Genomic DNA, 14,249 nt, shown 5'->3' on the forward strand with positions numbered 1-14,249 from the left:
AGTGCTTGCCCAGGCTAGTCATGGCACAGAGCAGGTCCTGCCCGCCTACGGAACTTCCGACATCTCCGTGTCCGGTTTGTCCATGCCAGGGCCTGGAAGCACAGCTGCTGGGGATCGTGGTGCGGAAGGAAAGGCCGGAGCTTGAGGAGCAGAAAGACTCGCTGGTCATCAACATCGCGTCCGGCAAGAGGAAGCTGCAGGAGCTGGAGGATGAGATCCTGAGGTACAGCAGCCATGATGCTGTGATCACTGCACCCCCCACTGGCCATGTCACCAGTCTGCCAGTCACCCTCACAATCAACTAATTGATCAACATTATATCAGCCAGTCAATCAGTATGTCAGTCAAACGATCAATCAATCAGTTAATCTAACAATCGGTCAATATATCAGTAAAGTCATGTAATCATTGGCTCAACCAAGGATTGTTCAATCATTGTCAATCAATCAGCACTTGGTGCTTTTATGGGACCCTTGATATAGTATTACAGACAGGTTCCCACGTGATCCACTCTGCTAGCGTTGTCCCAGATCATGGTGAGGCTATGAAAAGGTATAGAAAGAATTGTTGATGGGCAGAGTGGGAGGTCTGACTTGTGCATGTTCTTCAGGTTGCTGAACGAGGCCACGGGCTCTCTGCTGGATGATGTTCAGCTGGTGAACACTCTGCAGAACTCCAAGGTGACAGCTACTGAGGTGGCAGAGCAACTGGAGAGCAGCGAGCAGACGGAGAAGAAGATTGACACAGCGAGAGAGGTGAGACATGCTTCTGTGTGGACTCATGGGCAGTGTGGGCTGTCTGACTCTAAAACACAGAGGGTAACAGCACAACCTGATTGCAAAACAAGATAAATCAGATTTGTCCGTCTTGTGTTTTTCTGCGCACGTGCAGGCGTACCGCCCCTGCGCCCAGCGCGCCTCCATCCTGTTCTTCGTGCTGAACGACATGGGCCGCATCGACCCCATGTACCAGTTCTCCCTGGACGCCTACATCGACCTGTTCAACCTGAGCATCGAAAAGAGCCAGCGCAGCGCCAAGCTGGAGGAGCGCATCAACAACCTCAACGACTACCACACCTACGCCGTGTACAGGTACGATCAGGGGAGCCCCCGCAGAGAGGCGCCCCATTCCGCTCGCCTTGCGCCTTTCACTTGCTGATAGCTGAGCAACCTCATCTAGCTCATCTAGCCATGCCTTGAAGGAGCCAAGGGAACAGGCTGCAGCAAATGGGGCAGGGTTACCAGAGCCCACCTTTGCTTCCTGCTATAATTCCTGAATGCTCTGCTTCTTAGCTCCACATGTATCCCTGGGTTCTTGCTCTTGTTGTTAGACCTAAAGTACAGTCCCTGGAGTTGACTTTATCAGTATCTTTTAGGCTTTAAAACACTTTTGTCAAGTGTTCTTCTACTCCTCTTTGTTCAAAACTTAAGATATTCAACTCCTTTAACCTGCCCATGTAATGTATTCGTTGAAGCCCAGCTCTGTGGATTTGTAAAGGCCCTACAGTATGGATCATAAATTCACTAGAACGTCTTAAGGGATAAATTAGTGTTCAGTAAACTCATAAGAGGGATTACTGATGGATTAGGGTGGCTTAACATATAGTATTAACTGCTCCTAATGAAGTAGTGACTGGCCACATGTCACTACATTTGTTCTGCAACTGTATATATACTGTAACTTGGAAATGTGTAAACTAAAATGAATGAAGAAAGACTAAAGAGATACAGTGCCCTTATCTTGAGTTTGAGAGTTCCTAATGAAATCCTGCCAACTTCCACAAAAGGAGAATTGTTTTGCCTCCTTCGGCGAGAGCTGTGTTATCTTGTCTGAACTGAGCGTGCAGCAGTCTCTCAGGCAGCACTGTCAAAGACTCCTGCACCCCTCCCATATTACCTGTCTTTCCACAGGTACACGTGCCGCGGCCTGTTCGAGCATCACAAGCTGCTGTTCAGTTTCCAGATGTGCGCTAAGATCCTGGAGGTGGCCGGCAAGCTCAACATGAACGAGTACAACTTCTTCCTGCGCGGGGGGCAGGTGAGCGTGGTGGGGAGCCGACACAAGGGCAGCACGTCCCTGCTTTTTAACCATCCATATCGTTGTTGATGCTTTGTGATGTACTCACCTGGTATGAGTCTACTAACCGATGTTTTAAGACTTGGCTCTCCAGCAATTCACACAGGAGAGAATAAGACATGAGGACGCTCACCTGTCAGTCATGGGCAGTCTTTATCAGATGTACTGTCTCATCTGAAGAAGTGATGCCTTTCTCCCTGACAACCTGCCCATCCAGTAAGAGGCCAATTAATCCCAACCCTGCCTCTGGGTGGTAATTGTGCACTGCCTTTCGGGCTCCCGTCACCACTGGCTGGTGGCATGACCCAGGCTCGACCCAACGTAGTACAGTTCTGCCTACACTCCTAGACCACACCTTCACTGGTGGATCTCCTAGGGGCCCATATGGCAGCATTCTGTAGAAACACCAGCTGGGTGACTGAAAAGCAGGGTCCCAGACAGCTACAGGGGTCTCTTCCAGCCCTCTGTGACTGAACTGAGCCACACACAGGGTTAAATAGTGGAGACCGACACAGATCAAACACGCCTGTGCTTCTGTACAAGAACGTAAGCAATTTCAATGAAATTTAAAGTACTATTAATTACTAGCATTAATTCAAATTAATAACCCTTTATTACATCTGATTACCTAACCATACCATAATATTGACTAATATGCCAATCAATCATTTTAAATCAAATCTCACAAACAGTGGAAAAATTTTAAAAATTTATATTTTATAAAACAGTTGATTTAATAGTTTGTTTTTTTCACTTAGTATTTTTATTACATCTGCAAGGTACCTCTGTTGTAGCTCTAGAGTGGACTTTAATATCAGATATGCTGTATCACGACGCAAGGCCGAGGCTTGCTGGATTGCACTGGTGTTGCTCTGGTTTTGGCGATCCTGTACTGAGCCAGTAGAAGTTGGGTCAGGGCTTTGCGGCAGCACTTTCAGTGCGCTGTCTTCCACCTGTAGGCCTTGTAAGTGTCTTGGAGGTTGTCTCGTAGGAAAACCTCTGTGACCTGTCTGTGACCTGTCTGCAGGTGCTGGACAAAGAGGGCCAGATGGACAACCCCTGTCCCGGCTGGCTCTCGGACTCCAACTGGGACAACATCACGGAGCTGGACAAGCTCACCAACTTCCACGGCATCATGAACTCCTTCGAGCAGAACCCGCGCGACTGGCACCTGTGGTACACCAGCGCCACGCCTGAGACTGCCCCGCTGCCCGGTGAGACGAGGGCGCCTCGCTGTACGCCAACGGAGCACGCTAACCTGCGCTGGCGAAAGCCAGCGGTTGGTCCTAACGACTGGTCTCTGTGTGTCTGGCAGCGGAGTGGGAGAACGGCTACAATGAGCTGCAGAGGATGCTGATCGTGCGTTCCCTACGCCAGGACCGCGTGGCGTTCTGCGTCACCACCTTCATCATCAACAACCTCGGCTCAAAGTTTGTGGAGCCCCCCGTGCTGGACATGAAGTCGGTGAGCCTCTGGCGACGGCCCCTACCTCTCACCCTTGACGCCCCTTACTTTCCCATTGTGACATGTATCTCTTGCACTTCTTGGTCTTTAAGAGAAAGGGAAAACAAGCCTCCCCATCTTTCCTTTCCCTTCTCTCTCTGTCTCTATCTCTGTTACTCTTATTCAAACTCAAAGGGTCTTCTTGGTGTGGCCAATGAACTACAGTGTTGCCAAAACAGATACAATTAACATGATTTACAGACATTTGCATTACGAATGTGTTACTGGACTCTTTCTCTCTGTTTTCCTGCATCTCTCCCTCTCACCCTCACTCTGTGTAGGTTGTGGACGACTCCACCCCTAAGACGCCCCTGATCTTCGTCCTGTCTCCGGGGGTGGACCCCACAGGCGCACTGCTGCAGCTGGCCGAGGCCTCCGGCATGGGGCAGCGCTTCCACGCCCTCTCACTGGGGCAGGGCCAGGCGCCCATCGCCACCCGCATGATCAAAAATGGGGTGAAGGATGGTGAGTGCCAAGGAATGGGGGTTGGTGTGAGGTGGGCATGAGGATATATGCAGATATGGCTGTCTGTCTTTGTCTTGTGTCTTCTTATACCCTCCTAATTCTGCCTCATATTCGCTCTCTCCCTGACTCCCTCTCCCACTGTCACTGTCCCACTCTTCTGCTCTCAAACTGTTCCCCTTCCTCTCTTTCCTCTTGTTTTCAAATCTTTCATATCCCTCTCTTTCTGTGTCTCTGTTCCTTTCTCCCTCTCACGCTGTCACTCTCCCTATCTCTCTCTCCCCATGCGGCCTGGTGCAGGAAACTGGGTATTCTTGGCAAACTGTCACCTGTCCCTGTCCTGGATGCCCCAGCTGGACAAGCTGGTGGAGCAGCTGCAGGTGGAGGAACCTCACCCTGACTTCCGGCTGTGGCTGAGCTCCAGCCCGCACCCCGACTTCCCCATTGCCATCCTGCAGGCTGGCATCAAGATGACCACGGAGCCACCCAAGGTACCTGGGCCCTGACACTGGCTGAGACACCCCTAGAGATACCAAGACGCCCCCCCCCAAAGACACTGAGAGGTGTACTGAGAAACCAGGTCCCCCTCACACACACAGGGAGACTGTCATACATGAGAGAGTGGCCTGAGGCTCACCAAGACGTTTTGGGAGATACCACAGCATTCTGGGAAACACTGAGGCACACAAGCTGACAGCGGAATAGGCCTTGTGTTTCTTTGTGGGGGATACCCGTGTTTCTGGTAGTGTGCCTCAGAGACCTTTGCACATGATAACATTCCACTTTAACACAGATCAGTCCAGGATGTATTCTTACTTTTAGAACAAACAAACCCAAAACAAGAGCCTAGCTATTCTTCCAAGCTATAACTAAACTTTTTTAGTCCCTGTCTATGAGTATAACAGGACAGCTAAGCTGCCTACTGGCTCCAAAAATAGACTGCAAGTCTCTCTGTAAGACAGACACTCTCATTTTTATATCCTTGGCTTGTCAGCCAGTTTTTTCTTTCTTTGCTCCCATAACCCTCTAATGCAAACACATGACAGAGGCTCTGCTGGCTTTCAAGAGTCCAACAACCCCTTGGATCCTCAGCTTCCTGGGATTATTTGACCAATTTATTCCTCCATGTGGTCTTCACCCAGCTGAGAATGGCAGGTCTTTACTCATTGCCTTCTGGGTGGAAGAGAATGAATCTCCATCTTGACTGAACCGACCTTTCTCTCACACTGGGAATAACGGAATCACAGTTCTTTGTAACTAATGTGACGGTAGTTCCAAGCTCAAAACAACGGTGGTGATGATGCTTTTGCTGATTTTGACTGTGATGGCAGTTGCAGTAATGATGACCGTGGCGCTGCCTGCGCAGGGAGAAAGGTCAGCTTGCCGACGATCTCTGTCCCTTTCCCGGCAGGGTCTGAAGGCCAACATGAAGCGGCTGTACCAGCTGGTGATGGAGCCCCAGTTCAACCGCTGCTCCAAACCCTCTGTCTACAAGAAGCTGCTCTTCTCCCTCTGCTTCTTCCATAGTGTGCTGCTGGAGAGGAAGAAGTTCCTTCAGCTGGGCTGGAACATCATCTATGGCTTCAACGACTCTGACTTCGAGGTGCTGAGGGTGGAAAGGAAGGGGGGGAGCAGGGCTCTCGGACATTTTCTCAGTATTTTCCAATTTTTCCTTTATAATGCTTGGTGCAAACAGGTATCACAGCAGCAGCGTTAGACCCTTGTGACCCTATCTCTTCAGATCAGGTGCTAAGGGGGGGCTGCTGCAGTTCTTATTGCAGTTGCACTAGCCAGCTGGGACACTAGAAATAAGCCACACAGGTTTATGTGCAGAGCCACACTAGCTGGAGGAAGAATCTTCCACAGGAGGCTAAGTACGTGTTCCTACTACAGGTGTGGTATGTTACATTATTACACAAATTTTCCATCCAACAATGGATGTATAATGGGTTGTTGAAATTATTCTTATTTCCAGAAATAGGCTCATTTGCTGATTAGCTTCACCACCTACTATGGCAACTGCCACCGTTATGATGTAAAAATAAACATCACTCTCTACGTGCCCTGATCACCAGACAGACAAGCACATCGTTAATGAAACTACTGGGAACAGCAGCAATTAACACATTTTCATGAGCTGTTTCTATTTTAAATGATAAGTGTTGACTACCAACACTTTAGAGGAGAAAATGAGAAACAATAACTTTGAGAAAATGATTCAGAGGGAATGAAGCAACGCTAAAAACATTACTTCTTGCTCTGGATGAGATGAAAGGGGGAGAGGGAGGGAGACCAGGAAGGCACTGGGGGAGACTGAGAGGGAAGGGGGAAAAGGACCAGGGAGAGACCGGGAGAGCAGTCAGACAGCTGGGAAGAGACCAGGAAAGCAGTCAGATTGCTGGGAAGAGACCAGGAGAGCAGTCTGACTGCTGGGAAGAGAGCAGGAGGGCATTCAGACTGCTGGGAAGAGAGCAGGAGAGTAGTCATACCGCTGGGAAGAGAGCAGGAGAATAGTCTGACTGCTGGGAAGAGAGCAGGAAAGCATTCAGACTGCTGTGAAGAGAGCAGAAGAGCAGTCAGACTGCTGGGAAGAGAGCAGGAGAGCAGTCAGACTGCTGGAAAGAGACCAGGTGAGCAGTCTGACTGCTGGGAAGGAAGTGAGGAGGAAGCAGGAGTGACAGAGAGATAGCAGGGACATGGAGAGGGAGACATTAGAGGTAAGAAAGAGGAAGAGATAGGTGAAGGGTGGGGATGGAAGAGGAGGATGAGCAGGAGAACAGTCAGATTGCTGGGAAGAGACCAGGAGAGCAGTCAGACTGCTGGGAAGAAAGCAGGAGAGCAGTCTGACTGCTGGGAAGGAGGTGATGAGGAAGCAGGAGTGACAGAGAGATAGCAGGGACATGGAGAGGGAGACATTAGGGGTGAGAAAGAGGAAGAGATAGGTGAAGGATGGGGAAGGAAGAGGAGGATCACTGTGTCTGTGTGTAGATGTGCCCACCTGCCTTCTCCCTGTCCCCCTAGGTGTCAGAGAACCTGCTCAGCCTGTACTTGGATGAGTACGAGGAGACGCCCTGGGACGCCCTCAAATACCTGATTGCCGGGGTCAACTACGGGGGTCACGTGACTGATGACTGGGACCGCCGGCTCCTCACCACTTACATCAACGATTACTTCTGCGAGCAGGCTGTCTCCACGCCCTTCTACAAGTGAGACCGCACTGGTATAAGCAGTAACGCTGCTACTAATAATAATTCGCCTGTATGTAAAACATTGTGTCTCTGTGTCCACCCAGGCTGTCCTCCCTGCCCACCTATTATATCCCTAAGGATGGGCCGCAGTCTGCGTACCGGGAGTACATCAGCATGCTGCCCGCCATGGAGCACCCCGAGGTCTTCGGGCAGCACCCCAACGCCGACATCGCCAGCCAGATCACCGAGACACGGACGCTCTTCGACACCCTGCTGTCCCTGCAGCCGCAGGTCACCGTGCCTGCCTCCGGCGCCGGCAGCACCCTCAGCCGGGAGGAGAAGGTCTGTTCGTCACAGTGGGAGAAAACTGCGGGCGCGCATGCTGGCCCCCTCTGTCTGAAACAAGGAGCTCTTGTCTCACCTATAGCAGTAGCTGCTTTATCCCTAGAGGGCCATAGTGAGCCAGAGTCAACTCAGCAGGCAAAAGGTTTAAGAAGGGATGACACCCTGCCATGGACACCCGGACTTTAAAGGCAGCGGACTCATGTGGACAGCTTATCAGGATTGGGGAGGATACTGGAACATCCACAGACATCCCACTCAGACATGGGGGAATATGCAGACTCAACACAGAAGGCTTCCTAGTCTAGATTTGATCCCAGGATGTAATGGCAGATGCAGCAGCGCCAAAAACCACACCCCCAAGCTCCCAGTCTGATTTTATAAGAGTTAATTTTAATGTTTTTAAATATTGTGCGTACAGCTGCACTTATTTGTCAGGGATGCCTGACTTGCTTACCCCAGCCAGTTCAGATGCTCCAGTGAATTGGATACAGGGGGCCAGTGCTCTGTAGAAATCTACAGAGCTGGAAAGACGCGTGAACGCCTGACTCCCGCTGGCTGGGATGAGGTCAGAGGAATCGCTGACAGATCGGTTCACCTTAGCACACACTATGAATCACCATGAATTATACAGCAAATACTTTTCAGATAGAGGGGGGCAGTACTTCAGCTTCAGTGGCGATGAGCAGTTTAACCTGGGCTTTGCCTTGAGATGGTGCCCTTTGCAGTGTAGCTAAGACGACCCTTTTCACCAGGTGTTGGAGATGTCGGCAGATGTGCGTCAGAAGATCCCAGAGGAGGTGGATTATGAGGGGACACGCAAGATGCTGCAGGACGACCCCTCGCCCCTCAACGTGGTCCTGCTGCAGGAGATCCAGAGATACAACGCCCTGCTCAGGACCATCAGGTCTGTCTGACTGTCTCCCTGTCGCCTCTGCCAAATCTGTCGCATTGTCTCTGCAGACAGCAGTCCCCCTGTCTGTCTCTCTGACTGTCTACCTACAGGTGCTCATTTCTAACCAGCACACAGCTCTGGACACAGCTGTGCCCCTGTCTGTCTCTCTGACTGTCTCCCTATAGCAGTTTATTTCTAACCAGCACACAGCTCTGGACACAGCTGTGCCCCTGTCTGTCTCTCTGACTGTCTCCCTACAGCAGTTTATTTCTAACCAGCACACAGCTCTGGACACATCTGTCCCCCTGTCTGTCTCTCTGACTGTCTCCCTACAGCAGTTTATTTCTAACCAGCACACAGCTCTGGACACAGCTGTGCCCCTGTCTGTCTCTGACTGTCTCCCTACAGCAGTTTATTTCTAACCAGCACACAGCTGTGCCCCTGTCTGTCTCTCTGACTGTCTCCCTACAGCTGCTCATTTCTAACCAGCACACAGCTCTGGACACAGCTGTGCCCCTGTCTGTCTCTCTGACTGTCTCCCTACAGCAGTTTATTTCTAACCAGCACACAGCTGTGCCCCTGCCTGTCTCTGTGACTCAGTGCAGAGAAGTGGTCTGCTCGTGTGTCAGCCAGGCGGCAGTTCAATCTCTGACAGAGACAGGAGGAGGCAGTCGGAGGGGCGTGTCTTTAATGCTGTGTGTGGGCTTGTCTCCTCAGGTCCTCCCTGACGGAGCTGGAGAGGGGCATCCAGGGACTGGTCGTGATGTCTGCCAGCCTGGAGGAGACCTTCAACTGTATCCATGACGCCCGCGTGCCGCCGCTGTGGGAGAAGGTGGGAAAGTGGTCACTCCGAGCCGGCACCCAGACTGCCAACATCTTCCGCTTCATGCTTCACCAGGCCTCTATGTGTTTTGCTTTGCTCTTCCCACTACACTTCACTATGCTTTCACTGTACTTCACGACATCCTCCTCAGCTTTTACCATGATTTTAGTTTACTTCACCGCGTCTTTCCTATGATCACGGTGCACTTTGCTACTGTACATCCCAGTTGGCCTTGGACCAGTGCAGGTGCTGCGAGAGTCATCTGGACTGGTTGGATGCCCCAGAGGGAGCTGGGATTTTTGGGATGGATTTTCAGGACAGTGCACAGCTGCTCCTGGTGGTGGCTCATGTCTGTCTGTTTCCTTTCTGCTCAGGCAGTATAAGAATTACAGCCTTATGAATTTAAATGAATTACACCCAAATGAAATTAAATTCATGTTGAATTATACTGAATTATACACTCAGTGTGAGTAGACAGAAGTAGGTGATTTATTTATTAAAAGATTTTGGAGCAGTCATTTACAGTGCAATCCAAGTGCCAAATGAAAAAACTAGACACATTCTGCATTTGCAACAAGCTTTAAATCACACTTAGAAATGCATTGATGTTGTTCAGTTGTTTTCTTCTTTCTTTAGTTTGTTTTTAATCAATCCTAAATGTATTAAATATATGATATGTATTGCTTTTATTTCTCATTGTCTCTGTATGTCTTAAGCAGTCAGGTTGCACTTTATTATTGTTAGTTTTACTGCACATTTAAAAAAACATTATTATTGTTTAGACTTTTCACCTTTTTAGTTGTGATCAGTTCTATTTATTGACCTTCTAGGCTGGTCTGTTTCACTAGTGGTAAAGTGCTTTGAGATGTTTGGTTGCAGACCTCTCTGCATGAAGCAAACGACTTGTTACTGCTGTGTTTGTCCTGTGCCGATTGCAGCAGGCCGCCAGGAGTGCTGGAGTATACAATTTTCAATTTGATTCAAGCTGCTTTATTAGCATGACCGATGGGTACAATCAGTGTTGCCAAAGCAGATAAAAATAATAAAATTAACATGGAACAAATCATAAAATAAAAGTAAAATAAAATCTACAGACATATTACAGACATTTACACCAGAGACATGTCATAAAATATTTACATATACTGTAAACATATTGAGCATTATTGGGAGAGTATACTCTGAGCATACTCATTTGCTCTGTCTTAGCTGTGTGCCTCTCAGCTCTCCACTTCAAAGAGGGAAAAAGTTCGGGATTTGCTTCCGATTGTTTTTACAAGAGGGGGAGGGCTTATGGAATTATTTGACCTCTCTTGCTCTTTGTCTGTTTATTTCTCAATGTCTCTCTCCTCTCTCTTTCTCTCAATTTATTCCTCCTTCTCTCTTCTTTCACTCTTTCCTGTCTCTTTCCTCTTTCTCCCACTTTCCTCTTTTCCCTTCCTCTCTCTCACTCTTTCACCTCTCCCTCCTCTCTCTCACTCTTTTGTCTCTCTCTCTCTGTCGTTTGTTCTTTCCCTCTCTTCTCCCTTTCTTTCTCACTCAGTTCAATTCAGGATGCTTTCTTGGCATGACTGATGAATTATGGTGTTGCCAAAACATATACATGTACAATTAAAACAACATCTACAGACATTTACATACGACATATAGAACATTATTGTGAGACGCTCTCTCTGTGCTGGTCTCTCTTGCTCTTCTTCCATTATGGAATCATACAGTTCAGCTGACCACACTGACTGCTGGCATCCAAAGACATCCAGGTCCTGTGCTGTCGTTGCCCTAGAATATGTAGTGTGTGTTGCATAGTCCACGTGTAACCCTGTCCCTGCCATATTAAAATGAATACCACCAGACAAGCCCAACACCGCTTGATGTACCTTGGTGCTCCATTTTGTGCTTGGTGTTTTCTTCAAGCTGTCGTACCCCTCTCTGTGTTGGTGTTTCTCTCCATGTGACATATGCAGCCCATGTAGTTTCTCATGTCAGCCTTATTATCACCTGAAACCACGAGTCCTCCAGCGAGATTCAGGAGGGAAGCAGTAGTGATCAAGGCGAATATGATTCTCCGATCTCAAGAGGCGATGAGCCAGCAGATACCAGTGCACGTGCCTGCGTGACCCTGCCCTCCTCCTCCTCAGGCCTACCCCTCCCTGAAGCCTCTGGCCTCCTGGACGCGGGACCTGGTGCAGCGGGTGCAGCAGTTCGCCCGCTGGGCGGAGACGGCCCACCCCCCCGTGCTCTTCTGGCTCTCGGGCTTCACCTTCCCCACGGGATTCCTGACGGCCGTGCTGCAGGCCTCCGCACGCCAGAACAACGTGAGCACTGCCCTGCACAGCAGCACTGCCTTATACTGCATTGTATATGTTCAGTGTTTTATACAGTGCCATGCCGTTATCCTTTGGAGTACTATATGGTGCAGTACAGCTCAGTATAGTGCAGTGAAACACAGTCCATAGCATGACAGTTTACTGCAGTATTGCACTCTTTTGCAGTCTAACAGTCTAACTGTGCAAAACAGTGTTGCACCACACACTATGATGAAGTATCCTTTTAACACCCAGTAGTTATAGAAGTGTGCAGTAACACTTAGTAGTTATAATATAATATCAGTACAGTTCAGTAAAGCATACTGTGGAGTACTACTCTGTCTCTGTGCCAGTGATCTTTGACATTGTCCTGGGTGAGTGCTGCATGTGTCAGAATTTCTCTCTTGTTTGTGTTTCAGGTGTCAGTCGACAGTTTGTCCTGGGAGTTTGTGGTCTCCACAGTGGATGACAGTAACCTGCTCTTCCCGCCCAAGGTGGGTTTATTTAGGCCTGGTCTCTTCTGTGAGGCACAGACTTGTAGGAGCATGATCTGCTGTTTCACATGCGCTGCCCCTCTCCCTGTTCCTCACACTGTTTATCTCCCTCTCCTTATGTCTCTCTACCTTCTGCTGTGTTTCTTTCAGGACACGACATTAATTAAAAGTCTGTGCCTGGAGGGATTATTAGAGACAATTTCCTGGAAAGCTCTGCTCCTCTCTCTCACATCATCACTCTTCCCCCTCCCTCTCTTAGGCTGTTTTTGAGATCTGTTCCTTGAAGGGACAGTCCACCCACCTCTTCCTCTTTCTCATACATACACTGTCCCTCTGTCTCTCAGGACGGCGTGTTTGTGAGAGGGCTGTTCCTGGAGGGAGCTGGCTGGGACAGGAAGGGCTCCTGCCTGGTGGAGGCCGAGCCGATGCAGCTGGTCTGTCCCATTCCCACCATCCACTTCAAGCCCGTGGAGAACAAGAAGAAGAGTGGCAAGGGTGAGCTTAATCCCTCTCTCCTTCTGCCCTTCTCTCCCTCTCTCTCTCTCGAGGTAATTCAAGTAGCCCATTTCTGTCGGACCTTCTGTTGCTATTAAAACAAATTGTGTTGTGCTGTCTGTCCAGGGATGTATTCCTGCCCCTGCTATTACTTCCCTAACCGGGCCGGGGGCTCAGGCCGTGCCTCCTTTGTGGTGGGAGTGGATCTTAAATCTGGTGCTGTCCCACAAGACCACTGGATCAAGAGAGGAACTGCTTTGCTGATGAGCCTGGACGCATAGGAACTACACCCCACGATCCCACTACTAACACAACTGCAGACTACCAAAACCCCCATCTCGCACTGCTGCACACATCCACAATCGCAGTATTGACACCAGTATAGACTACCACTATTCCAGGCCAGTGCTCACACCCATACAGACTACCACAATCCGGACCCTCATACAAATGTAGACTACCGCAGTCCCACTCTCACATCACTACAGCCTTTCCACAATCCCATTGCAAACAATACAGACCACCACAGTCCCAGTTCCCACCAATACAGGCTACCAGTCCCCTAGCTCCTAGACTCCTATAGATAATATTTCAAAAACTATGGATTGCTGCAGGTGGCTTGTATGTTAAAAATACTGATGTAAAAGACATTTTATTACCATAAAGATATGTAAATAACATTGAAGAGAAGGTACACAACATGAAATAAATTTTATTCTGCATTTTGTGTCTGAATGGGACTTTTTATCTTTGTGGTTGCTTTTCATATTTGTTCTGTTCTGGTTGTGTGACACTACAAAGCTGTCAGATGTTCTGTGTTTTTATTAAGTGTTTCACTTGTCGTTTTGAGCTTGTGAAAACTGTCATTTGAAGCAGGTCATTCATAGATATCACCTTACCTAAAGACAGTGGAACATCCACCCCAAGATCACAGTTCATTTCTAATCTGGACTATGAGCCCGGAATCACCCCCACTTTCCTGTGAGCAGGCAGGGTGTGCTCCTGAGCCTTACAAAGTGGGCAGGGTGTCAAAATTGCCCTGAGACAATACCATGTATTCAGAGCCCTGTACAGAATATTTGGTGGAAGCACCACTGGCAGCCATTACAGCTGCAAGTCTCCAGCAGCTTGCCCATGATTGACTTCACTCTTCTCAAAGAGATCTTGAGGGTCTCAAATCTGTGCCTTTATACATCTTTACCCCTTGTTGTTTCAAAAGTGCTCCTTGGTTTTCATGGTTGAATCTTTGCTTGAAATCCACTACCTGAGTGAGAAACCTTACGGAGACTGGAGTATTTATCCTGAAATCATGTGAACCACTATTATTGCACACAGACAGAGGATGCTCAGCTAATTGTGGGGCTCAAGAATGTACAGTAAGTGTGTGTACCTAAGTTAATTGTGGTTTGCCACTGAGGAGGGTTTAAAAAATTATGCTATCATGACTTTTCAGTTTTTCTTGGTATTTTATACGCATATGAATGGCATCATGTACGGATATAATTCTAGATATATAAAGACATCGTAAATATCTTACTGGGTCAGTATGTACATATGCATACATTTCTCTGTGTATGTATCTAAATGTTAGCATGTGATGATCTGCATTGACCTTTCAGTCTGTTGGTGCTGCTCTCTCCTGCATTGTAAGTGTGTGTTAATGTG

At 48.7% G+C, this 14,249-nt stretch overlaps 1 protein-coding gene across 1 annotated transcript in view; it reads left to right on the forward strand.

Annotated features, from left to right (window-relative positions):
* Positions 1-13,306, forward strand: part of dnah2 (dynein, axonemal, heavy chain 2) — an 89,012-nt gene extending 75,706 nt beyond the window's left edge. Inside the window, exons 71-87 of the mRNA XM_088910071.1 lie at positions 90-223; positions 611-755; positions 892-1,091; positions 1,911-2,037; positions 3,104-3,290; positions 3,392-3,540; positions 3,861-4,044; positions 4,342-4,532; positions 5,453-5,644; positions 7,063-7,247; positions 7,334-7,571; positions 8,327-8,478; positions 9,184-9,298; positions 11,428-11,604; positions 12,015-12,089; positions 12,434-12,584; positions 12,711-13,306. Of these exons, the coding sequence (XP_088766197.1) occupies positions 90-223; positions 611-755; positions 892-1,091; positions 1,911-2,037; positions 3,104-3,290; positions 3,392-3,540; positions 3,861-4,044; positions 4,342-4,532; positions 5,453-5,644; positions 7,063-7,247; positions 7,334-7,571; positions 8,327-8,478; positions 9,184-9,298; positions 11,428-11,604; positions 12,015-12,089; positions 12,434-12,584; positions 12,711-12,865 (2,757 nt within the window). The 3' untranslated portion in view covers positions 12,866-13,306. The remainder of the gene's footprint in view (positions 1-89; positions 224-610; positions 756-891; positions 1,092-1,910; positions 2,038-3,103; positions 3,291-3,391; positions 3,541-3,860; positions 4,045-4,341; positions 4,533-5,452; positions 5,645-7,062; positions 7,248-7,333; positions 7,572-8,326; positions 8,479-9,183; positions 9,299-11,427; positions 11,605-12,014; positions 12,090-12,433; positions 12,585-12,710) is intronic.
* The last annotated feature ends 943 nt before the right edge of the window (positions 13,307-14,249 follow it).

Source organism: Atractosteus spatula, chromosome 3 (assembly GCF_055471065.1).
Source record: "Atractosteus spatula isolate fAtrSpa1 chromosome 3, fAtrSpa1.hap1, whole genome shotgun sequence".
NCBI lineage: Eukaryota > Metazoa > Chordata > Actinopteri > Semionotiformes > Lepisosteidae > Atractosteus > Atractosteus spatula.